This window comes from Salmo trutta, chromosome 32, assembly GCF_901001165.1.
Source record: "Salmo trutta chromosome 32, fSalTru1.1, whole genome shotgun sequence".
NCBI lineage: Eukaryota > Metazoa > Chordata > Actinopteri > Salmoniformes > Salmonidae > Salmo > Salmo trutta.
In genome coordinates, this window is record NC_042988.1 from 43897543 (window position 1) to 43923913 (window position 26371).

Consider the following 26371-nt stretch of genomic DNA (forward strand, 5'->3'; position numbering starts at 1 on the left):
GAGCTGTTAAATGTAGTGTTTGGTTGACAGCCTCTGTCAGAAAACAGCACACACTTCCACCCCTCTCCACTGTTGTAGACAAGGCAAACAGAACCACATGAGAAGGAACACAAACTCCAGAGGAATTCATTCAAATGGGATTCTGCTTTTATTTTAGGATACATAAAGAGGATGCTTCATAGACAACAATAATTAGATATCTGCAATAACCTTTAACCTCACAGAACAATGTAAACAAACATAGCAATGCTTCTACTATTGTTAAGGGTTAACAGGAAATCAGCTCTCTATACAATACTGATTAAGGGTTAACAAGACAGGTATCGTCATCACTGTAATCGTCATCACTGTAATCGTCATCACCATCATCATGGCCATATTATAATGCTGAAGCCTACTCCTTGGTGTTACTGCTGCTATTTCAACCTGTCCACAACATTTAAAAAAACAACGTAGACACCTTGTGCTGTACATCAATAATGAGTCCAGTCGTTTCATGAGGAAACCGGATGAATATGGCAAGATGCACTACTACAACTACGTCCCAAACAAGTCAACAAATATAATACATCTTTTTATTAGCGGTCCTGACTGCAAAAACCTGCCTTCAATTTAAACATGGGTATATGTTAATAAGTGGGGGTCTAAAATAGACTGTTAGTCCTGACGTACAGCGAGCCTGGAACCCAGACCTCAATTCCTTCAACCCAAAGGAAGTTCAGGAACAACAACATGCAGACACACTACATCATCTAATATATTCTCCTTCAGAAAATCCCAATGTCTGGGGTTGAGATAATCCAAGACAAACGGAAACATAATTGTTCTGTTAAAAAGAGCTAGGACTCACAGAACCCAAACTAGGACATCATCTCAAGGTCAGGGGTTAAAGGTCGGTGTGCGGTGGCCATTTTGTATCATTACAACCTCGTTTAGGTTAGCTTGCTGCTAACCACTCCTGTCAGGTGTGTTTGTTCTAAAATATCTTGCTGTTCCTTCATCTGTTAGGGAGTTGGAGGGTTTGTGTGATATGACCAAAATAAGACTCTGTTTTGTGCTTGTGCCTTTTGCAGGCGTATCATTAGGACATTACTGTGACATGAGGAATGCTAGGACTGCCACATGAGCAATGGGACAAATTCAAGTGTGTGTGTGTGTGTGTGTATGGTGTGTGTTTGAGTATGTGTTAAAGGGATACTTCGGGATTGTGGCAGTGAGGCCCTTTATCCACTTCCCCAGAGTCAGATGAACTCGTAGATTCCATGTTATGTCTCTGTGTCCAGGTTGAAGGAAGTTAGAGGTAGTTTCACGAGCCAACGTTTCCAGTCATTGCGCTAATGCTAGTTAGCAATTGCGCTAGTTAGCAACTTCCTTCAAACAGCACACAGATACATATAAATGGTAGCCACGAGTATCATCTGACTCTGGGGAAGGAGAAAAAAGGGCTTCAATCCCGTAGCATCCCTTTAAGTGTCTGCGTTACTGTGTGAACCTCTGTGATAGGTTAAGACTCTTGTGCTTCCTCTCCCCTACACCGCATCCCCAGCTGGTCTTGGCCCATGTTGGTTTGGCCCAGTCCAGTGTGGACGGGACCGGGGAAGGGTTCTAGTTGTGTTCTGCCAGGACGTCGCTGAACACGTTCAGGAACATGTGAACATGGTACTCTTTAAACACCAGAGCAGGACGGAACCGGATGGACCGTTCTCCACAGCCACCCAGCAGAACACCTGAGAGACAGACAGAGAAGATAGAGGTTACACAGAACATCACCAGCGTGGAGTGTGGATATGAGTGTGTACGCAGGTGTTTCTGTCTATACATCCATATCTGTGTGTGTGGGTTGTGTGTTTGTACACGGGCGTGTCCCTATCAATCCATCCATCTGTGTGTGTGTGGGTGTGGGTGGGGGGGTTGTGTGTGAATAGTCTCTCTTACCCTTGTCCCGGGCTTTGAGGATGATGCTGTTGCGTGTGGCGTCATCACGGATGTCGATGGCACAGAATGTCCCCTGTCCCCGAGCACTGCTCAACATGTTAGGGTACTGGTCCTGAAGGAGAGGCACAGACGTTAGCATGCACACACAACGTCTCTGGTACCTGTAGTTGGTAGAGTCTCTGTCTCTAGTACCTGTAGTTGGTAGAGTCTCTGTCTCTAGTACTTGTAGTTGGTAGAGTCTCTAGTACCTGTAGTTGGTAGAGTCTCTGTCTCTGGTACCTGTAGTTGGTAGAGTCTCTGTCTCTAGTACCTGTAGTTGGTAGAGTCTCTGTCTCTAGTACCTGTAGTTGGTAGAGTCTCTAGTACCTGTAGTTGGTAGAGTCTCTGTCTCTAGTACCTGTAGTTGGTAGACTCTCTGTCTCTAGTACTTGTAGTTGGTAGAGTCTCTAGTACTTGTAGTTGGTAGAGTCTCTGGTACTTGTAGTTGGTAGAGTCTCTGTCTCTAGTACCTGTAGTTGGTAGAGTATCTGGTACCTGTAGTTGGTAGAGTCTCTGTCTCTAGTACCTGTAGTTGGTAGAGTATCTGGTACCTGTAGTTGGTAGAGTCTCTGGTACCTGTAGTTGGTAGAGACTCTGTCTCTGGTAGCTGTAGTTGGTAGAGTCTCTGTCTCTAGTACCTGTAGTTGGTAAAGTCTCTGTCTCTGGTACCTGTAGTTGGTAGAGTCTCTGTCTCTAGTACCTGTAGTTGGTAGAGTATCTAGTACCTGTAGTTGGTAGAGTCTCTGTCTCTGGTACCTGTAGTTGGTAGAGTCTCTGTCTCTAGTACCTGTAGTTGGTAGAGTATCTGGTACCTGTAGTTGGTAGAGTCTCTGTCTCTAGTACCTGTAGTTGGTAGAGTCTCTGGTACCTGTAGTTGGTAGAGTCTCTGTCTCTAGTACCTGTAGTTGGTAGAGTATCTGGTACCTGTAGTTGGTAGAGTCTCTGTCTCTAGTACTTGTAGTTGGTAGAGTCTCAGTCTCTAGTACCTGTAGTTGGTAGAGTCTCTAGTACCTGTAGTTGGTAGAGTCTCTTGTACCTGTAGTTGTGTAGAGTATCTGTCTCTGGTACCTGTAGTTGGTAGAGTCTCTGTCTCTGGTACCTGTAGTTGGTAGAGTGTCTGCCTCTGGTACCTGTAGTTGGTAGAGTCTCTAGTACCTGTAGTTGGTAGAGTCTCTAGTACCTGTAGTTGGTAGAGTCTCTAGTACCTGTAGTTGGTAGAGTCTCTAGTACCTGTAGTTGGTAGAGTCTCTGGTACCTGTAGTTGGTAGAGTCTCAGTCTCTGGTACCTGTAGTTGGTAGAGTCTCTGGTACCTGTAGTTGGTAGAGTCTCCAGTACCTGTAGTTGTTAGAGTCTCCAGTACCTGTAGTTGGTAGAGTCTCTAGTACCTGTAGTTGGTAGAGTCTCTAGTACCTGTAGTTGGTAGAGTCTCTAGTACCTGTAGTTGGTAAAGTCTCTAGTACCTGTAGTTGGCAGAGTCTCTAGTACCTGTAGTTGGCAGAGTCTCTAGTATCTGTAGTTGGTAGAGTCTCTAGTACCTGTAGTTGGTAGAGTCTAGTACCTGTAGTTGGTAGAGTCTCTAGTACCTGTAGTTGGTAAAGTCTCTGTCTCTAGTACCTGTAGTTGGTAGAGTCTCTGTCTCTGGTACCTGTAGTTGGTAGAGTCTCTGTCTCTAGTACCTGTAGTTGGTAAAGTCTCTGTCTCTAGTACCTGTAGTTGGTAGAGTCTCTGGGTACCTGTAGTTGGTAGAGTCTCTGTCTCTAGTACCTGTAGTTGGTAGAGTCTCTGGTACCTGTAGTTGGTAGAGTCTCTGTCTCTAGTACCTGTAGTTGGTAGAGTATCTGGTACCCGTAGTTGGTAGAGTCTCTAGTACCTGTAGTTGGTAGAGTCTCTGTCTCTGGTACCTGTAGTTGGTAGAGTGTCTGCCTCTGGTACCTGTAGTTGGTAGACTCTCTAGTACCTGTAGTTGGTAGAGTCTCTGGTACCTGTAGTTGGTAGAGTCTCTAGTACCTGTAGTTGGTAGAGTCTCTAGTACCTGTAGTTGGTAGAGTCTCTAGTACCTGTAGTTGGTAGAGTCTCTAGTACCTGTAGTTGGTAGAGTCTCTAGTACCTGTAGTTGGTAGAGTCTCTAGTACCTGTAGTTGGTAGAGTCTCTGGTACCTGTAGTTGGTAGAGTCTCTGGTACCTGTAGTTGGTAGAGTCTCTAGTACCTGTAGTTGGTAGAGTCTCTAGTACCTGTAGTTAGCTGAGTCTCTAGTATCTGTAGTTGGTAGAGTCTCTAGTACCTGTAGTTGGTAGAGTATTTTCTCTAGTATCTGTAGTTGGTAGTCTCTGTCTCTAGTACCTGTAGTTGGTAGTCTCTGTCTCTAGTACCTGTAGTTGGTAGTCTCTGTCTCTGGTACCTGTAGTTGGTAGAGTCTCTGGTACCTGTAGTTGGTAGAGTCTCTAGTACCTGTAGTTGGTAGAGTCTCTAGTACCTGTAGTTGGTAGAGTCTCTGTCTCTAGTACCTGTAGTTGCTAGAGTCTTTGTCTCTAGTACCTGTAGTTGGTAGAGTCTTTGTCTCTAGTACCTGTAGTTGGAAGAGTCTCTGTCTCTAGTACCTGTAGTTGGTAGAGTCTCTGGTACCTGTAGTTGGTAGAGTCTCTGGTACCTGTAGTTGGTAGAGTCTCTGGTACCTGTAGTTGGTAGAGTCTCTAGTACCTGTAGTTGGTAGAGTCTCTAGTACCTGTAGTTGGTAGAGTCTCTAGTACCTGTAGTTGGTAGAGTCTCTAGTACCTGTAGTTGGTAGAGTCTCTGTCTCTAGTACCTGTAGTTGCTAGAGTCTTTGTCTCTAGTACCTGTAGTTGGAAGAGTCTCTGTCTCTAGTACCTGTAGTTGGTAGAGTCTCTGGTACCTGTAGTTGGTAGAGTCTCTGGTACCTGTAGTTGGTAGAGTCTCTGGTACCTGTAGTTGGTAGAGTCTCTAGTACCTGTAGTTGGCAGAGTCTCTAGTACCTGTAGTTGGCAGAGTCTCTAGTACCTGTAGTTGGTAGAGTCTCTGTCTCTGGTACCTGTATTTGGTAGAGTCTCTGTCTCTAGTACCTGTAGTTGGTAGAGTATCTGGTACCTGTAGTTGGTAGAGTCTCTGTCTCTAGTACCTGTAGTTGGTAGAGTCTCTGGTACCTGTAGTTGGTAGAGTCTCTGTCTCTAGTACCTGTAGTTGGTAGAGTATCTGGTACCTGTAGTTGGTAGAGTCTCTGTCTCTAGTACTTGTAGTTGGTAGAGTCTCAGTCTCTAGTACCTGTAGTTGGTAGAGTCTCTAGTACCTGTAGTTGGTAGAGTCTCTTGTACCTGTAGTTGTGTAGAGTATCTGTCTCTGGTACCTGTAGTTGGTAGAGTCTCTGTCTCTGGTACCTGTAGTTGGTAGAGTGTCTGCCTCTGGTACCTGTAGTTGGTAGAGTCTCTAGTACCTGTAGTTGGTAGAGTCTCTAGTACCTGTAGTTGGTAGAGTCTCTAGTACCTGTAGTTGGTAGAGTCTCTAGTACCTGTAGTTGGTAGAGTCTCTGGTACCTGTAGTTGGTAGAGTCTCAGTCTCTGGTACCTGTAGTTGGTAGAGTCTCTGGTACCTGTAGTTGGTAGAGTCTCCAGTACCTGTAGTTGTTAGAGTCTCCAGTACCTGTAGTTGGTAGAGTCTCTAGTACCTGTAGTTGGTAGAGTCTCTAGTACCTGTAGTTGGTAGAGTCTCTAGTACCTGTAGTTGGTAAAGTCTCTAGTACCTGTAGTTGGCAGAGTCTCTAGTACCTGTAGTTGGCAGAGTCTCTAGTATCTGTAGTTGGTAGAGTCTCTAGTACCTGTAGTTGGTAGAGTCTAGTACCTGTAGTTGGTAGAGTCTCTAGTACCTGTAGTTGGTAAAATCTCTGTCTCTAGTACCTGTAGTTGGTAGAGTCTCTGTCTCTGGTACCTGTAGTTGGTAGAGTCTCTGTCTCTAGTACCTGTAGTTGGTAAAGTCTCTGTCTCTAGTACCTGTAGTTGGTAGAGTCTCTGGGTACCTGCAGTTGGTAGAGTCTCTGTCTCTAGTACCTGTAGTTGGTAGAGTCTCTGGTACCTGTAGTTGGTAGAGTCTCTGTCTCTAGTACCTGTAGTTGGTAGAGTATCTGGTACCTGTAGTTGGTAGAGTCTCTGTCTCTAGTACTTGTAGTTGGTAGAGTCTCAGTCTCTAGTACCTGTAGTTGGTAGAGTCTCTAGTACCTGTAGTTGGTAGAGTCTCTTGTACCTGTAGTTGTGTAGAGTATCTGTCTCTGGTACCTGTAGTTGGTAGAGTCTCTGTCTCTGGTACCTGTAGTTGGTAGAGTGTCTGCCTCTGGTACCTGTAGTTGGTAGAGTCTCTAGTACCTGTAGTTGGTAGAGTCTCTAGTACCTGTAGTTGGTAGAGTCTCTAGTACCTGTAGTTGGTAGAGTCTCTAGTACCTGTAGTTGGTAGAGTCTCTGGTACCTGTAGTTGGTAGAGTCTCAGTCTCTGGTACCTGTAGTTGGTAGAGTCTCTGGTACCTGTAGTTGGTAGAGTCTCCAGTACCTGTAGTTGTTAGAGTCTCCAGTACCTGTAGTTGGTAGAGTCTCTAGTACCTGTAGTTGGTAGAGTCTCTAGTACCTGTAGTTGGTAGAGTCTCTAGTACCTGTAGTTGGTAAAGTCTCTAGTACCTGTAGTTGGCAGAGTCTCTAGTACCTGTAGTTGGCAGAGTCTCTAGTATCTGTAGTTGGTAGAGTCTCTAGTACCTGTAGTTGGTAGAGTCTAGTACCTGTAGTTGGTAGAGTCTCTAGTACCTGTAGTTGGTAAAGTCTCTGTCTCTAGTACCTGTAGTTGGTAGAGTCTCTGGGTACCTGTAGTTGGTAGAGTCTCTGTCTCTAGTACCTGTAGTTGGTAGAGTCTCTGGTACCTGTAGTTGGTAGAGTCTCTGTCTCTAGTACCTGTAGTTGGTAGAGTATCTGGTACCCGTAGTTGGTAGAGTCTCTAGTACCTGTAGTTGGTAGAGTGTCTGCCTCTGGTACCTGTAGTTGGTAGACTCTCTAGTACCTGTAGTTGGTAGAGCCTCTGGTACCTGTAGTTGGTAGAGTCTCTAGTACCTGTAGTTGGTAGAGCCTCTGGTACCTGTAGTTGGTAGAGTCTCTAGTACCTGTAGTTGGTAGAGTCTCTAGTACCTGTAGTTGGTAGAGTCTCTAGTACCTGTAGTTGGTAGAGTCTCTAGTACCTGTAGTTGGTAGAGTCTCTAGTACCTGTAGTTGGTAGAGTCTCTAGTACCTGTAGTTGGTAGAGTCTCTAGTACCTGTAGTTGGTAGAGTCTCTGGTACCTGTAGTTGGTAGAGTCTCTGGTACCTGTAGTTGGTAGAGTCTCTAGTACCTGTAGTTGGTAGAGTCTCTAGTACCTGTAGTTAGCTGAGTCTCTAGTATCTGTAGTTGGTAGAGTCTCTAGTACCTGTAGTTGGTAGAGTATTTTCTCTAGTATCTGTAGTTGGTAGTCTCTGTCTCTAGTACCTGTAGTTGGTAGTCTCTGTCTCTAGTACCTGTATCGTAGACCTAGAGTCTCTGGGTACCTGTAGTTGGTAGAGTCTCTGTCTCTAGTACCTGTAGTTGGTAGAGTCTCTGGTACCTGTAGTTGGTAGAGTCTCTGTCTCTAGTACCTGTAGTTGGTAGAGTATCTGGTACCTGTAGTTGGTAGAGTCTCTGTCTCTAGTACTTGTAGTTGGTAGAGTCTCAGTCTCTAGTACCTGTAGTTGGTAGAGTCTCTAGTACCTGTAGTTGGTAGAGTCTCTTGTACCTGTAGTTGTGTAGAGTATCTGTCTCTGGTACCTGTAGTTGGTAGAGTCTCTGTCTCTGGTACCTGTAGTTGGTAGAGTGTCTGCCTCTGGTACCTGTAGTTGGTAGAGTCTCTAGTACCTGTAGTTGGTAGAGTCTCTAGTACCTGTAGTTGGTAGAGTCTCTAGTACCTGTAGTTGGTAGAGTCTCTAGTACCTGTAGTTGGTAGAGTCTCTGGTACCTGTAGTTGGTAGAGTCTCAGTCTCTGGTACCTGTAGTTGGTAGAGTCTCTGGTACCTGTAGTTGGTAGAGTCTCCAGTACCTGTAGTTGTTAGAGTCTCCAGTACCTGTAGTTGGTAGAGTCTCTAGTACCTGTAGTTGGTAGAGTCTCTAGTACCTGTAGTTGGTAGAGTCTCTAGTACCTGTAGTTGGTAAAGTCTCTAGTACCTGTAGTTGGCAGAGTCTCTAGTACCTGTAGTTGGCAGAGTCTCTAGTATCTGTAGTTGGTAGAGTCTCTAGTACCTGTAGTTGGTAGAGTCTAGTACCTGTAGTTGGTAGAGTCTCTAGTACCTGTAGTTGGTAAAGTCTCTGTCTCTAGTACCTGTAGTTGGTAGAGTCTCTGTCTCTGGTACCTGTAGTTGGTAGAGTCTCTGTCTCTAGTACCTGTAGTTGGTAAAGTCTCTGTCTCTAGTACCTGTAGTTGGTAGAGTCTCTGGGTACCTGTAGTTGGTAGAGTCTCTGTCTCTAGTACCTGTAGTTGGTAGAGTCTCTGGTACCTGTAGTTGGTAGAGTCTCTGTCTCTAGTACCTGTAGTTGGTAGAGTATCTGGTACCCGTAGTTGGTAGAGTCTCTAGTACCTGTAGTTGGTAGAGTCTCTGTCTCTGGTACCTGTAGTTGGTAGAGTGTCTGCCTCTGGTACCTGTAGTTGGTAGACTCTCTAGTACCTGTAGTTGGTAGAGTCTCTAGTACCTGTAGTTGGTAGAGTCTCTAGTACCTGTAGTTGGTAGAGTCTCTAGTACCTGTAGTTGGTAGAGTCTCTGGTACCTGTAGTTGGTAGAGTCTCTGGTACCTGTAGTTGGTAGAGTCTCTAGTACCTGTAGTTGGTAGAATCTCTAGTACCTGTAGTTAGCTGAGTCTCTAGTATCTGTAGTTGGTAGAGTCTCTAGTACCTGTAGTTGGTAGAGTATTTTCTCTAGTATCTGTAGTTGGTAGTCTCTGTCTCTAGTACCAGTAGTTGGTAGTCTCTGTCTCTAGTACCTGTAGTTGGTAGTCTCTGTCTCTGGTACCTGTAGTTGGTAGAGTCTCTGGTACCTGTAGTTGGTAGAGTCCCTGTAGCAGAGTCTTCCCAGAGCGTGTCACCTCCTCCAGAAGGTTCTCTCTGCGGATCACGTTCAGAACCTCAGCCAGGAACAGGTTCTTAGATGGGTCACCCATCCACGTGTTAAAGATACGGTAGGCCTGGGAAAGAAAACACACACAGCCACAATAAGGTTATACATTGTACACGTAAACAAAGTGTGTGTGTGTGTGTGTCCTGTGTGTGTGTGTCTGTGTCCTGTGTGTGTGTCCTGTGTGTGTGTCCTGTGTGTGTGTGTCCTGTGTGTGTGTGTGTCCTGTGTGTGTGTGTGTGTGTGTCCTGTGTGTGTGTTACCTTGTCTGCCTGCAGCTCGTCTTTATGGTAAAAACCTCCAGTGAGCATCTTCTTGCTGAAGGAGACGATGTCAGCAGGGTCGTCCATCCCCCAGTGTTCATGAGCCCAGAACTTCCCGGTAGCTCCTCCACCTGTCTGCACCTCATCCACATGGAACGCACTGCCATGCTGAGAGAGGGGAGAGGAGGGGAGGATGTTTTGTTCCTTCCATAATTGATGGATGGATTGATTGACTTTATTTCAGTGTCACCCCAGACTACCATGTGTTAAGGCTGGGCGATATGACGATATATATCGTGTGATGATAGAAAAACGTCTATCGTTTTATATTATGCTCTATCGTTTATTTCATTGTGTCGCAAATCACACTATTTACGGCAATATTTTTAGTCAATTGGACGACGCTTTGCGTTGTGGAAGGAAATTTGCTACACAAACAAACATGAAAGAAAGTGAATGTGACACAGAGACACGGAGCTCGTACCTAAAAGAGGGCCTACTTCCCAAAAACGTACAGTCGAGTGCTCAAAACAAACCCCCTGACTCAGACGTTGCAAGAGGCTTTTGCCCGCGTCACACCATATGGCACTCGACTGTACGTTTTTGGGTCTCATCCGTAGACTCTCTCCGTACTGTTTCACATGATTCTTGTGTAGGTGGTAAAGGAGGTTAGTGGTGTTTGAGCTTGTTGTCGGGACCGGCCTGCGGCATATTTAGCAGTGGATGGTTTTCTGGTCCTTGTCAGACTTTTCATACCCAAACCACGTCCATGCGACCGAAGTAGGCCCTCTTTTAGGTACGAGCTCCGTGTCTCTGTGCTCTGTGTCACATTCACTTTCTTTCATATATATATATATATATATATATATATATATATATATATATATATTTATTAGGCCTATATTTATTTTGTTTGCAACTATAGTTGAAGTGTTTTCTATATACCTTTTTAGATTTTATACATTAATATTTATATTTTGTTACATGCTTAATTGAAAATTAGCACAAAGGTTCGAAATAAAAGGAGAAATAATGAAATATGAGTAAGTACCTTTTATTTGTTGAGTATAATTCAAAATCTAATAAGAAATAGGTCTTTACATGTGGTCATTTTATATAAACTATTTATTCATTGAATTTACAGAAAATGTGCTATATCGTGATATGTATCGTTATCGGGATATGAAATGTACTAAATCAGGATATGAGATTTTGGCCATATTGCCCAGCCCTACCTTGTGTATGACTCTCATCCCCTCCCTCTCCAGACTACCTTGTGTATGACTCTCACCCCCTTCCTCCCTCTCCAGACTACAGTGGCTTGTGAAAGTATTCACCCTCGGCATTTTTCCTATTTTGTTGCCTTACAACCTGGAATTAAAATAGATTTTGGGGAGTTTGTATCATTTGATTTACACAACATGCCTACCACTTTGAAGATGCAAAATATTTCTCATTGTGAAACAGACAAGAAATAAGACAAACTGAAAACTTGAACGTGCATAACTATTCACCCCCCCCCCCCAAAATCAATACTTTGAAGAGGCACCTTTTGCAGTAATTATAGCTGCAAGGTCTTGGGGTATGTCTCCATAAGCTTAGCACATCTAGCCACTGGGATTTTTGCACATTCTTCAAGGAAAAACTGCTCCAGCTCCTTCAAGTTGGATGGGTTCTGCTGGTGTACAGCAATCTTTGCCATACCACAGATTCTCAATTGGATTGAGGTCTGGGCTTTGACTAGGCCATTCCAAGACATTTAAATGTTTCTCCTTAAACCACTCGAGTGTTGCTTTAGCAGTATGCTTAGGGTCATTGTCCTGCTGGAAGGTGAACCTCCGTCCCAGTCTCAAATCTCTGGAAGACTGAAACAGGTTTTCCTCAAGAATTTCCCTGTATTTAGCGCCATCCATCATTCCTTCAATTCTGACCAGTTTCCCAGTCCCTGCCGATGAAAAACACCCCCACAGTGTGCTGCCACCACCATGCTTCACTGTGGGGATGGTATTTTCGGGGTGATGAGAGGTGTTGGGTTTGCGCCAGAAATAGCATTTTCCTTGATGGCCAAAAATCTCAATTATAGTTTCATCTGACCAGAATACCTTCTTCCATATGTTTGGGGAGGCTCCCACATGCCTTTTGGCGAACACCAAACGTGTTTGCTTATTTTTTCTTTAAGCAATGGCTTTTTTTCTGGCCACTCTTCCGTAAAGCCCAGCTCTGCGGAGTGTATGGCTTAAAGTAGTCCTATGGACCGATACTCCAATCTCCGCTGTGGAGGTTTGCAGCTCCTTCAGGGTTATCTTTGGTCTCTTTGTTGCCTCTCTGATTAATTCCCTCCTTGCCTGGTCCGTGGGTTTTGGTGGGCGGCCCTCTCTTGGCAGGTTTGTTGTGGTGCCATATTCTTTCCATTTTTTTACAAATCAAAACAAATTTATTTATATAGCCCTTCTTACATCAGCTGATATCTCAAAGTGCTGTACAGAAACCCAGCCTAAAACCCCAAACAGCAAGTTATGCAGGTGTAGAAGCACAGATAATAATGGATTTAATGGTGCTCCGTGGGATGTTCAAAGTTTCTGATATTTTTTTATAACCCAACCTTGATCTGTACTTCTCCACAACTTTGTCCCTGACCTGTTTGGAGAGCTCCTTGGTCTTCATGGTGCCGCTTGCTTGGTGGTGCCCCTTGCTTAGTGGGACCTTTCAGAACAGGTGTATATACACTGAGATCATGTGACACTTGGATTGCACACAGGTGGACTTTATTTAACTAATTATGTGACTTCTGAAGGTAATTGGTTGCACCAGATCGTATTTATGGGCTTCATAGCAAAGGGGGTGAATACATATGCACGGACAACTTTTCTTTTTTTTAGACTTTTTGAAACAAGTCGTTTCTTTTCATTTCACTTCACCAATTTGGATTATTTTGTGTTTGTCCATTACATGAAATCCAAATAAAAATCAATTTAAATTATAGGTTGTAATGCAACAAAATAGGAAAAACGCCAAGGGGATGAATACTTTTGCAAGGCACTGTACCTTGTATATGACTCTCACCCCTCCCTCCCTCTCCAGACTACCTTGTGTATGACTCTCCCCCCTCCACACTCTCCTCCCTCTCTCTCCAGCCAACCTTGCGTGCGATGTTCCGTAGCTTCTTGAAGAAGTCCGGTGTTGCGTGGTTGTCTCCTCCCTCAGCCTGGATGGGTTCAATCACTATCCCAGCCACCGGCCGGCCCTTCTGACGCCACTGGACTATCAGGTCCTCTACCTGGTGTGTGTACACACACACACACACACACACACACACACACACACACACACACACACACACACACACACACACACACACACACACACACGTCAAAATACCAGCAGCGGTTTGAGGCACTCGCCACGATCCAAGCCACCCCAGTCTGTGGCCAATTTGTGACCAAGATCAGAAACCAGGAAGCATTGGTGCACTGTGCTTTTTGAGAGCCCACAGGTACAGCCTATAGCCTATGCAAATGATTTTGTTTGTTAGTTTGTTTGCTACGGGGTAGGCCCACCAGGTTGTTTTACGTAGCCTATAGCCTAAGTTGTGTGTAGAATGCTTTTCTACATTTGTTTGGCTGGGTCTTGAGAATCAGTCAGCTACAATCACAGTAACCTACCTATATTTACTCTGTTTCTGACAGAGTCTGTTTTTGACCCAGAGACCCATGGGGCAGTGCCTACATTGGCCCAGCGTTGTCCGGGTTAGGGAAGGGTTTGGCCGGCAGGGATGTTCTTATCCCATCGCTCTCTAGCGACTCCTATGGCGGGCCGGGCGCAGTGCACGCTGACACGGTCGCCAGGTGCACTGTGTTTCCTCCGACACATTGGTGTGGCTGACTTCCGGGTTGGATGGGCATTGTGTCAAGAAGCAGTGCGGCTTGGTTGGGTTGTGTTTCGGAGGACGCACGGCTCTCGACCTTCGCCTCTCCCAAGTCCGTACGGGAGTTGCAGCGATGAGACAAGACTGTAACTACCGATTGGATACCATGAAATGGGGGAGAAAAATAACGGGAGAACAGGGTGTCTTTTAATGAACTCAAATTGAACAAGAAAGTTTTGTGAAAATGAAAAAGGGATAATGGTGTAAAGTAATAAAGGAAAACAGTAATGTCTCGAGGTCTGGACTTGTTTACAACATCTTATTATACAGTCCAAGTTTGTGTAGCAAAAAGGCTCACGTTTCATTATTTTATTCCGTGACTAAATACATTTTTAAAAACAAAGTCTTGAGAGATTATCATTGACTTTATTGCTAGAAATATGCCTACCATAGATTTTTAGGCTAACAAATGCTAACGAATGCTAACAACCGATAACGAATGCTAACAACTGATATCGAATATGCTAACAACTGATAACGAATATGCTAACAACTGATATCGAATATGCTAACAACTGATATCGAATATGCTAACAACTGATATCGAATATGCTAACAACTGATATTGAATATGCTAACAACTGATAACGAATGCTAACAACTGATAACGAATGCTAACAAGTAAATGTTATCTTTTATATGAAACATAGCCAAACTTAGAATGGTGTATGATTCACAGTGGGTTTAGATACGCGGGCAATTGATAAACCACAGCGCTATCCATGGTACTGAATCTCCGCTACAGCGGATCGGTTTGATTAGCGGAGAATCAGATATGTTCCCTCTGTCAAAATCACCACAACAAGAGAAATAAAAAACTGCCACAACCTTCCCTGATTCCCCCGATAGCCAGGTGTAAGGAGAGAGAAAAGGACCAAGCTTCATCTTTCAGTTAAAGGTAGGCTAAAATAAATTGAATTTTCACTAGACTGTAATAACCTCATCATATTTTACTAGTCGGCCAACAGTGGTTCATAGACCAACATTAAAACTAGTCTACACCAGTCAGTCAACAGTGGTTCATAGACCAACATTAAAACTAGTCTACACCAGTCAGTCAACAGTGGTTCATAGACCAACATTAAAACTAGTCTACACCAGTCAGTCAACAGTGGTTCATAGACCTACATTAAAACTAGACTATACCAGTCAGTGGTTCATAGACCTACATTAAAACTAGACTATACCAGTCAGACAACAGTGGTTCATAGACCTACATTAAAACTAGCCTATACCAGTCAGTGGTTCATAGACCTACATTAAAACTAGTCTATACCAGTCAGTGGTTCATAGACCTACATTAGAACTAGTCTATACCAGTCAGTAGTTCATAGACCTACATTAAAACTAGCCTATACCAGTCAGTGGTTCATAGACCTACATTAGAACTAGTCTATACCAGTCAGTGGTTCATAGACCTACATTAGAACTAGTCTATACCAGTCAGTGGTTCATAGACCTACATTAGAACTAGTCTATACCAGTCAGTGGTTCATAGACCTACATTAGAACTAGTCTATACCAGTCAGTGGTTCATAGACCTACATTAGAACTAGTCTATACCAGTCAGTGGTTCATAGACCTACATTAGAACTAGTCTATACCAGTCAGTAGTTCATAGACCTACATTAGAACTAGTCTATACCAGTCAGTAGTTCATAGACCTACATTAGAACTAGTCTATACCAGTCAGTGGTTCATAGACCTACATTAGAACTAGTCTATACCAGTCAGTGGTTCATAGACCTACATTAGAACTAGTCTATACCAGTCAGTGGTTCATAGACCTACATTAGAACTAGTCTATACCAGTCAGTAGTTCATAGACCTACATTAAAACTAGCCTATACTAGTCAGTGGTTCATAGACCTACATTAGAACTAGTCTATACCAGTCAGTGGTTCATAGACCTACATTAGAACTAGTCTATACCAGTCAGTGGTTCATAGACCTACATTAGAACTAGTCTATACCAGTCAGTGGTTCATAGACCTACATTAGAACTAGTCTATACCAGTCAGTAGTTCATAGACCTACATTAGAACTAGTCTATACCAGTCAGTGGTTCATAGACCTACATTAGAACTAGTCTATACCAGTCAGTGGTTCATAGACCTACATTAGAACTAGTCTATACCAGTCAGTGGTTCATAGACCTACATTAGAACTATCAACCAAATAGTGTGGTGACTTCAATAGAACTTTGAGACAGATTCAATTGAATCAATGTGTCTTTCTCAATTTACAGTGGTATAATCATGTCTATTTCTCCATTTACAGTGGCATAATCATGTCTATTTCTCCATTTACAGTGGCATAATCATGTCTATTTCTCCATTTACAGTGGCATAATCATGTCTATTTCTCCATTTACAGTGGTATAATTATGTCAGATTTGTTTTTGGGCTGGTGTTATACGCTTTTAAAATAGCACTTCCAGTTTGAACGGGAATACCGGAAAATTGGTAGATTCTCAGGAAAATATGAAATCCTAACACACACACACACACACACACACACACACACACACACACACACACACACACACACACACACACACACCTCCTCCAGGCAGCGGGCCTCTTCCTGTGCGTTCTCCCGTTTGAACTCCTCCAGAGGGTACTTCAGTTTAGGGAAGGGAGCGATCGGCCAATCAAATGACGGCACATCCAGCTTGTGGATGGCCTTGGAGTGCGTCGTTGCCAAGCAACCTGAAAACAGATCAGACATGGTGAGTTGTTGTTTTTAAGGAGTGGGGCAGTCCTACCCTCGTTCGAGCATCCTGATCCTGCGAGGTTACATTGTTACGCTACCGTAAAACTAAACGAGACCGCAGGATGGTGGATCTTAACTGTTGTCGTGTCTTTGGCTATGCCGGATTAAGTGATATGACATGCTAACCTATAAAATTATTTCTCTGTAATTAATATTACCTGATTAAGCTAATCATGTAAATGTAATTAACTAGAAAGTCGGGGCACCACGGAAGAACGTTTATAGAGCTGTTATCTTCCGAATAAACTCTTAAAATACTTAGTAATATTTTACATCGATAGCAGTCAATATTAACCCTTATCTTATTTTCAGTCTCATAATGAAAGTTGTAAATTCTTGGTTATCTTCACGAACCCTGGCTAACAAGTTGAATCAGCAATATAAAATTGGGTTTAATTATTTATTTACTAAATACCTAAACTAATCACACAGAATTACAAATACACCGAATACAAATGATGTCATACATGATGGCTGGTTACACAAAGGAAAGGGGGTTGGGCTTGAATGAAAGAGCGGGAAGATTTAGGAACAAAGAAACAGCAGCTATGCTATCGTAAATACATTATCTTATGCATTCTAAATTACCGCCCATTTGGAAAAGGAAAATGCAATAAATATTTACTCTGAGCTGCACTTCGGTAGATTGGTCGTAGATGCTGGCCGGGTTGGCCAACAGATCTTCCTGTACTCGGAAGAATGTCTCTGGTGGTAAATTGGATACGTGGTGGTAGCTTCGTCTGTTTGTTAGACTGGATCCGTCGTCCGTCCTTTCCTAGCCCACGTCTACAGCGGCCGCTGCTAACTCAACGGCTAGGAAGTAGCACTTCTGTAGTGAATAAGCTCAAAGTTCATACCATTCGCCACCAAACTCACGCCGAGGTTGGCTTAGTTCTGTACTTGACATGTGTGTCCTTCTAACGTAGAGGCTGCAGACCTCATGTACTGGAACAACGTGGTTATCTTTTCGTCAAAGGCTTATATAGTGGAGAGGGGGGAAGGATGTGTTTCATCGTTTATAACCCCTCCTCTTCACAGGGGTGGGCCACTGATCAAGCAGTGCACTTTCCTTATGAAAACCCAATTCTCTCATTTGGAAGCTAAAATTACATTTAATCTCCTAACAAACAATTTCAATATCAAACATTTCAATTGCATAACAATTCCATGTGACTCTGATAACTAGAGGGTGTATACTTTCCCAGGTACAGTTTATGTCGTCCTGTCATCAGTCATAATGTCTCAGATGACAACGGAACTGACATCCATACTCATTACGTTCCAAAGCATATTTCCAACTGGTTTTATTACCAAAAGATGGTTCCTTTTCCCCATTTGTTTGATGTTCCCAGACTCTCTATATTTAACACAGGCTATTCCAGTCCTTCAGTAGGGTCAGAGAGAGAGGGGAAGGGAGAAGGTATTTATGGGGGGGTCATAAACCTTACCCACAGGCCAACGTCATGACACTGACTTGCCTAGTTAAATAAAGGTTCAATAAAAAAATATAAAAACATCAGGATAGGGCAGTCCTCAGGATGGTGGATAGGGTAGGGAAGTCCTCAGAATGGTGGACCTGGAAGTCCTCAGAATGGTGGACCTGGAAGCCCTCAGAATGGTGGACCTGGAAGCCCTCAGAATGGTGGACCTGGAAGCCCTCAGAATGGTGGACCTGGAAGCCCTCAGAATGGTGGACCTGGAAGCCCTCAGAATGGTGGACCTGGAAGCCCTCAGAATGGTGGACCTGGAAGCCCTCAGAATGGTGGACCTGGAAGCCCTCAGAATGGTGGACCTGGAAGCCCTCAGAATGGTGGACCTGGAAGCCCTCAGAATGGTGGACCTGGAAGCCCTCAGAATGGTGGATCAGGAAGCCCTCAGAATGGTGGATCAGGAAGCCCTCAGAATGGTGGACCTGGAAGCCCTCAGAATGGTGGACCTGGAAGCCCTCAGAATGGTGGACCTGGAAGCCCTCAGAATGGTGGATCAGGAAGCCCTCAGAATGGTGGATCAGGAAGCCCTCAGAATGGTGGACCTGGAAGCCCTCAGAATGGTGGACCTGGAAGCCCTCAGAATGGTGGACCTGGAAGCCCTCAGAATGGTGGACCTGGAAGCCCTCAGAATGGTGGATCAGGATAGAGCTGTCCTCAGAATGGTGGATCAGGATAGAGTTGTCCTCAGAATGGTGGATCAGGATAGAGCAGTTCTCAGAATGTCGACTGGCTCACATCTGGGTTATGTGGAGCTTTCAGTCTTTGTCAGGCTTAAGGCTTTTCAGGAGCCTGTTGATGTCCTTGGGGTTTGAATGGGTCTCGATAGAGCAGCTAGAGGAAAACTCCATACATGGAGCAAGAGTCTTTTGCATCTTGTAGGTGGCATTTCTGTGCAAAAGCCTCACAGAACACTTCTGCTCTGTCCCATGCAGTGATGTGTGTTACGTCGTGGTGTATGATGACAGGGATATCAGAGTGAGCAGCTCTTCCAGAGAGGGAGTTGACAAGCCTCCATCATCTCTTGCTGCTTAGGGTTTTATCAGTGAGTTCCTTTGTGAGTTTGATATCACGGTTCCTTCTAGCTTGCTTCTCAGTCTGGTTGAATGTGTCTGGCCTGGGAAAACTTCTGCTTGTTGGCGGCATTTTCTTTTTTTAGCTGTTGGGGAAGAAAAAGCGACATTTCTTCGTCCATGCTGCTCTCTTGGTCTTTCATCAAACCATACTTTTCCCCCAGGCTTTCTGGTGACAGTTCTGCTAGGGATGAATTGCTCCATGGCATCATGGGTGATGTCAGTGATCTAGTTATATATCTTCTCCGTATCTTCCTCAGAGAAGACTTTCTGCCAGTCAGTGGATGTGATAAAGCCTGGCATTCCCCAGTAGCTGGCTTTGTTGTATTGTCACACTTTCCTCTTGTAAGTATTGTCTCTGTATACAGGCAGATCAAGCTTTACTAGGACATGGTTGTGGTCCGAGGTGCCCAGGTTGGCGAGTGTTGTAGACACAGCTGGAAGGTCAGTCCTGATGTGGTCCAGGATTTGATCTCCTCTGGTTGGAATAACCACAATCTGTTGTAGGCCTAAGCAGCTTGCAAGCTGTCGGGCCCAGCAACCAGCATGACAGTTGTTTGGCTACCCAGCCAGTTTTCATGGTGGACATTGAAGTCGCCCGCCAGCATGACAGTTGTTCGGCTACCCAGCCAGTTTTCATGGTGGACATTGAAGTCGCCCGCCAGCATGACAGTTGTTCGGCTACCCAGCCAGTCTTCATGGTGGACATTGAAGTCGCCCGCCAGCATGAAAGTTGTTCGGCTACCCAGCCAGTCTTCATGGTGGACATTGAAGTCGCCCGCCAGCATGAAAGTTGTTCGGCTACCCAGCCAGTCTTCATGGTGGACATTGAAGTCGCCCGCCAGCATGACAGTTGTTCGGCTACCCAGCCAGTCTTCATGGTGGAAATTGAAGTCGCCCGCCAGCATGAAAGTTGTTCGGCTACCCAGCCAGTCTTCATGGTGGACATTGAAGTCGCCCGCCAGCATGACAGAATGTGCACCAAACTCTGTCATTTTGGGTTTCAGTGTCTAGGTCTATAAAACAGCTCCTATGAGCAGCTTCTGGGAGTGTAAGGTGACTAGAAGACATGTCTTCTGGGAGTGTAAGGTGACTAGAAGACATGTCTTTTGGGTCTTTGTGGGTCTCATGGTGGATGGCGATTTCCTGCAACCAATACACTGCAATGCTGATGAGTCAGGTCTGTTATTTTACTTTCATTCAACAATAAGACGTGTAATAATATTTAACCTTACTGACCCATTGTCCTGCCATGAAATCCACCCATAAACGACAGGATGCTGAGGTCTGGACAGCCAGGGCTCTTGGGAGAGAGAGAACAAGGGAGAGAGGAGAGAGGAGGCAGAGAGAGAGAACAAGGGAGAGAGGAGAGAGGAGGCAGAGAGAGAGAACAAGGGAGAGAGGAGAGACGAGGCAGAGAGAGAGAACAAGGGAGAGAGGAGGCAGAGAGAGAGAAGGAGGGAGAGAGGAGAGAGGAGGCAGAGAGAGAGAATGAGGGAGAGAGAGAATGAGGGAGAGAGAGAGAGAACAAGGGAGAGAGGAGAGAGGGAGGCAGAGAGAGAGAACAAGGGAGAGAGGAGAGAGAGAGAGAGAGAGAACAAGGGAGAGAGGAGAGAGGAGGCAGAGAGAGAGAACAAGGGAGAGAGGAGAGAGAGAGAGAGAGAGAGAGAGAGAACAAGGGAGAGAGGAGAGAGGAGGCAGAGAGAGAGAACAAGGGAGAGAGGAGAGAGAGAGAGAGAGAGAGAGAACAAGGGAGAGAGGAGAGAGGAGGCAGAGAGAGAGAACAAGGGAGAGAGGAGAGAGAGAGAGAGAGAGAGAGAGAGAACAAGGGAGAGAGGAGAGAGAGGAGGCAGAGAGAGAGAACAAGGGAGAGAGAGAGAGAGGAGGCAGAGAGAGAGAACAAGGGAGAGAGAGAGAGAGGAGGCAGAGAGAGAGAACAAGGGAGAGAGGAGAGAGGAGGCAGAGAGAGAGAACAAGGGAGAGAGGAGAGAGGAGGCGGAGAGAGAGAACAAGGGAGAGAAGAGAGAGGAGGCAGAGAGAGAGAACAAGGGAGAGAGGAGAGAGGAGGCAGAGAGAGAGAACAAGGGAGAGAGAGAGAGGAGGCAGAGAGAGAGAACAAGGGAGAGAGAGAGAGAGGAGGCAGAGAGAGAGAACAAGGGAGAGAAGAGAGAGGAGGCAGAGAGAGAGAACAAGGGAGAGAGGAGAGAGGAGGCAGAGAGAGAGAACAAGGGAGAGAGGAGGCAGAGAGAACAAGGGAGAGAGGAGAGAGGAGGCAGAGAGAGAGAACAAGGGAGAGAGGAGAGAGGAGGCAGAGAGAGAGAACAAGGGAGAGAGGAGAGAATTAGAGTGAGAGAGTGTTTTTAGTGTGGCTACTAAAGAATAGTCAAGAGGAACGTGATGATGAACACCGGTCATGGCCTGCTCTGATTCTCCGCACCTTACACACACACACACACACACACACACACACACACACACACACACACACACACACACACACACACACACACACACACACACACACACACACACACACACACACACCAGATTATACTGCTCAGTTTATACACTGCCCCTCATCCCCTCCTTCCCCAATACATGTGTAAATACTGGACTATAAATTGTTCCTTCCTGTATTATACTGATATTAAAATGTTTATTCTACTGAGACATTTACTTTATGTTCCTATTCATATCTTTTAAAAGTTCTTATTGTTGTTGCATTGTCCAGAAGGAACCTGCCAGTAAGCATTTCATTGGACGATGTGTATCCCGTACACACGACTAATAAAACAGATTTCACTCACCTGGTTGATCATACAGGAGCTCATGTCTTCATCAGAGGGGATGTTGTGGCCTCTCTCCTTATTCTGAGACAGACAGACAGACAGACAGACAGACAGACAGACAGACAGACAGACAGACAGACAGTATACTATGTTTGTATTGTGTCCAGTCGTATTCAATACATTTAGTAAATATATTGACTGTACAATATGTATTGTCTCAGCTAAACATGGTAGTGTTTCATCTATATTGTATATACACTGCTCCAAAAAATAAAGAGAACACTAAAATAACACATCCTAGATCTGAATGAATGAAATAATCTTATTAAATACTTTTTTCTTTACATAGTTGAATGTGCTGACAACAAAATCACACAAAAATAATCAATGGAAATCCAATTTATCAACCCATGGATTTGGAGTCACACTCAAAATTAAAGTGGAAAACCACACTACAGGCTGATCCAACTTTGATGTAATGTCCTTAAAACAAGTCAAAATGAGGCTCAGTAGTGTGTGTGGCCTCCACGTGCCTGTATGACCTCCCTACAACGCCTGGGCATGCTCCTGATGAGGTGGCGGATGGTCTCCTGAGGGATCTCCTCCCAGACCTGGACTAAAGCATCCGCCAACTCCTGGAAAGTCTGTGGTGCAACGTGGCGTTGGTGGATGGAGCGAGACATGATGTCCCAGATGTGCTCAATTGGATTCAGGTCTAGGGAACGGGCGGGCCAGTCCATAGCATCAATGCCTTCCTCTTGCAGGAACTGCTGACACACTCCAGCCACATGAGGTCTAGCATTGTTTTGCATTAGGAGGAACCCAGGGCCAACCGCACCAGCATATGGTCTCACAAGGGGTCTGAGGATCTCATCTCGGTACCTAATGGCAGTCAGGCTACCTCTGGCAAGCACATGGAGGGCTGTGCGGCCACCCAAAGAAATGCCACCCCACACCATGACTGACCCACCGCCAAACCGGTCATGCTGGAGGATGTTGCAGGCAGCAGAACGTTCTCCACGGCATCTCCAGACTCTGTCACGTCTGTCACAGGTGCTCAGTGTGAACCTGCTTTCATCTGTGAAGAGCACAGGGCGCCATTGGCGAATTTGCCAATCTTGGTGTTCTCTGGCAAATGCCAAACGTCCTTCACGGTGTTGGGCTGTAAGCACAACCCCCACCTGTGGACGTCGGGCCCTCATACCACCCTCATGGAGTCTGTTTCTGACCGTTTGAGCAGACACATGCACATTTGTGGCCTGCTGGAGGTCATTTTGCAGGGCTCTGGCAGTGCTCCTCCTGCTCCTCCTTGCACAAAGGCGGAGGTAGCGGTCCTGCTGCTGGGTTGTTGCCCTCCTACAGCCTCCTTCACGTCTCCTGATGTACTGGCCTGTCTCCTGGTAGCGCCTCCATGCTCTGGACACTACGCTGACAGGCACAGCAAACCTTCTTGCCACAGCTTGCATTGTGTGCCATCCTGGATGAGCTGCACTACCTGAGCCACTTGTGTGGGTTGTAGACTCCGTCTCATGCTACCACTAGAGTGAAAGCACTGCCAGCATTCAAAAGTGACCAAAACATCAGCCAGGAAGCATAGGAACTGAGAAGTGGTCTGTGGTCCCCACCTGCAGAACCACTCCTTTATTGTGGGTGTCTTGCTAATTGCCTATAATTTCCACCTGTTGTCTATTCCATTTGCACAACAGCATGTGAAATTTATTGTCAATCAGTGTTGCTTCCTAAGTGGACAGTTTGATTTCACAGAAGTGTGATTGACTTGGAGTTACATTGTGTTGTTTAAGTGTTCCCTTTATTTTTTTGAGCAGTGTATATTCTGCTTATACTGACTAGATATTGTGTATATAAATATATACACTGAGTATACAAAACATTAAGAACACCGTCCTAATATTGAGTTGCACCTCCTTTTGCCCTCAGAACAGCCTGTTCATCAGGACATGGACTCTACAAGGTGTTGAAAGCGTTCCACAGGGATGCTGGCCCATGTTGACTCCAATGCTTCCCACAGTTGTGTCAAGTTGGCTGGATGTCCTTTGGGTGGTGGACCATTCTTGGTACACACAGGGAAACTATTGAGTGTGAAAAACTCAGCAGCGTTGCAGTTCTTGACACAATCCGGTGCACCTGGCATCTACTGCCATATCCCGTTCAAAGGCACTTTGTCTTTTGTCTTGTCCTCTGAATAGCACACATACACAATCCATGTCTGAATTGTCTCAAGACTTAAAAACACTTATTTAACCTGCCTCCTCCCCTTCATCTACACTGATTGAAGTGGATTTAACAAGTCACATCAATAAGGGATCATATCTTTCACCTGGATTCACCTGGTCAGTCTATGTCATGTATAACACCTGGTCAGTCTATGTCATGTATAACACCTGGTCAGTCTATGTCATGTATGTCATGCATAACACCTGGTCAATCTATATCATGTATAACACCTATGTTATACATAGGTCAGCCTATGTCATGTATGTCATGTATAACACCTGGTTAGCCTATGTCATGTATGACATGTATAACACCTGGTCAGTCTTTGTCATGTATGTCATGTATATCACCTGGTCAGTCTATGTCATGTATGTAATGAATAACACCTGGTCAGTCTTTGTCATGTATGTCATGTATAACACCTGGTCAGTCTATGTCATGAATAACACCTGGTCAGTCTATGCCATGTATAACACCTGGTCAGTCTTTGTCATGTATGTCATGTATAACACCTGGTCAGTCTATGTCATGTATGTCATGAATAACACCTGGTCAGTCTTTGTCATGTATGTCATGTATAACACCTGGTCAGTCTATGTCATGTATGTCATGAATAACACCCGATCAGCCTATGCCATGTATAACACCTGGTCAGTCTATGTCATGTATAACACCTGGTCAATCTATGGCATGTATAACACCTGGTCAGTCTATGTCATGTATGTCATGCATAACACCTGGTCAATCTATGTCATGTATAACACCTGGTTAGTCTATGTCATGTATGTTATGTATAACACTTGGTCAGTCTATGCATGTATGTCATGTATAACACCTGGTCAGTCTATGTCATTTTTGTCATGAATAACACCTGGTCAGTCTATGCCATGTATGTCATGTATAACACCTGGTCAGTCTTTGTTATGTATGTAATGTATAACACCTGGTCAGTCTATGCCATGTATGTCATGAATAACACCTGGTCAGTCTATGCCATGTATGTCATGTATAACACCTGGTCAGTCTATGTCATGTATGTCATGAATAACACCTGGTCAGTCTATGTCATGTATAACACCTGGTCAGTCTATGTCATGTATAACACCTGGTCAGTCTATGTCATGAATAACACCTGGTCAGTCTATACCATGTGTGTCATTCATAACACTATACCATGTATGTCATGTATAACACCTGGTCAGTCTATGTCATGTATGTCATGTATAATACCTGGTCAGTCTATGTCATGTATGTCATGTATAACACCTGGTCAGTCTATGTCATGTATGTCATGTATAACACCTGGTCAGTCTATGTCATGTATGTCATGTATAACACCTGGTCAGTCTATACCATGTATGTCATTCATAACACTATACCATGTATGTCATGTATAACACCTGGTCAGTCTATGTCATGTATGTCATGTATAACACCTGGTCAGTCTATGTCATGCATAACACCTGGTCAGTCTATGTCATGTATAACACCTATGTTATACATAGGTCAGTCTATGTCATGTATGTCATGAATAACACCTGGTCAGTCTATGTCATGCATAACACCTGGTCAGTCTATGTCATGTATAACACCTATGTTATACATAGGTCAGTCTATGTCATGTATGTCATGTATAACACCTGGTCAGTCTATGTCATGTATGTCATGTATAACACCTGGTCAGTCTATGTCATGTATGTCATGTATAACACCTGGTCAGTCTATGTCATGTATGTCATGTATAACACCTGGTCAGTCTATGTCATGTATGTCATGTATAACACCTGGTCAGTCTATGTCATGTATGTCATGAATAACACATGGTCAGTCTATGTCATGTATGTCATGTATAACACCTGGTCAGTCTATGTCATGTATAACACTTGGTCAGTCTATGTCATGTATAACACTTGGTCAGTCTATGTCATGAATAACACCTGGTCAGTCTATGTCATGTATGTCATGTATAACACCTGGTCAGTCTATACCATGTATGTCATTCATAACACTATACCATGTATGTCATGTATAACACCTGGTCAGTCTATGTTATGTATGTCATGTATAATACCTGGTCAGTCTATGTCATGTATGTCATGTATAACACCTGGTCAGTCTATGTCATGTATAACACCTGGTCAGTCTATGTCATGTATGTCATGTATAACACCTGGTCAGTCTATGTCATGTATAACACCTGGTCAGTCTGTCACACTTTGTGACATCAGCTGATGTAAAAAAGAGCTTTAGAAATATATTTGATTGAAAGAGCAGGTGTTCTTAATGTTTTGTACACTCAGTGTATGTACTCACTCTGTACCAGATGAACATGGCTTTATATGCATTCTCATTGGAGCAGGATCCACAGGCCATGGTCTGAACACGGCTCATACCACTAGGAGCAACCTGGACAGAGGAGAAGTGGGGAGGAGAGAGAAGGAGCATTTTGGATGGTATCCAGTCAGAAGGATTGCACAATCCACAAAATGGAGGAAGTCAGTCTACAGCGGTGGGGTCCAGCTAGAATCCCTTCACTAGTTCATTTCTGGTCTTTCAGTAAAGGATCCAGTGTATTCAACGTGTCTGTGGCACTCACTGAGAGAAGGCTTTCTGACAGCTTTTCCGGAAAGTTCTCGGGTGGCATGATCCCAAGAGCTGGCCTGTTCACAAACGCACTCTGAGAGGAAGGGAGAA

The 26371-nt window shown here is 44.5% G+C and overlaps 1 protein-coding gene across 2 annotated transcripts in view; it reads right to left on the bottom strand.

The window, feature by feature from the left end:
* Positions 1–125: 125 nt before the first annotated feature.
* Positions 126–26371, bottom strand: part of LOC115171987 (4-aminobutyrate aminotransferase, mitochondrial) — a 66124-nt gene continuing 39878 nt past the window's right edge. For both annotated transcript variants that reach the window (XM_029729233.1, XM_029729234.1), the window contains exons 7-16: positions 26274–26354; positions 25991–26083; positions 21461–21523; positions 19893–19956; positions 15881–16029; positions 12533–12670; positions 9394–9561; positions 9054–9200; positions 1936–2047; positions 126–1727 (exon numbers count right to left, since the gene is read on the bottom strand). In XM_029729233.1, the coding sequence (XP_029585093.1) occupies positions 1606–1727; positions 1936–2047; positions 9054–9200; positions 9394–9561; positions 12533–12670; positions 15881–16029; positions 19893–19956; positions 21461–21523; positions 25991–26083; positions 26274–26354 (1137 nt within the window). In that variant the 3' untranslated portion in view covers positions 126–1605. The remainder of the gene's footprint in view (positions 1728–1935; positions 2048–9053; positions 9201–9393; positions 9562–12532; positions 12671–15880; positions 16030–19892; positions 19957–21460; positions 21524–25990; positions 26084–26273; positions 26355–26371) is intronic.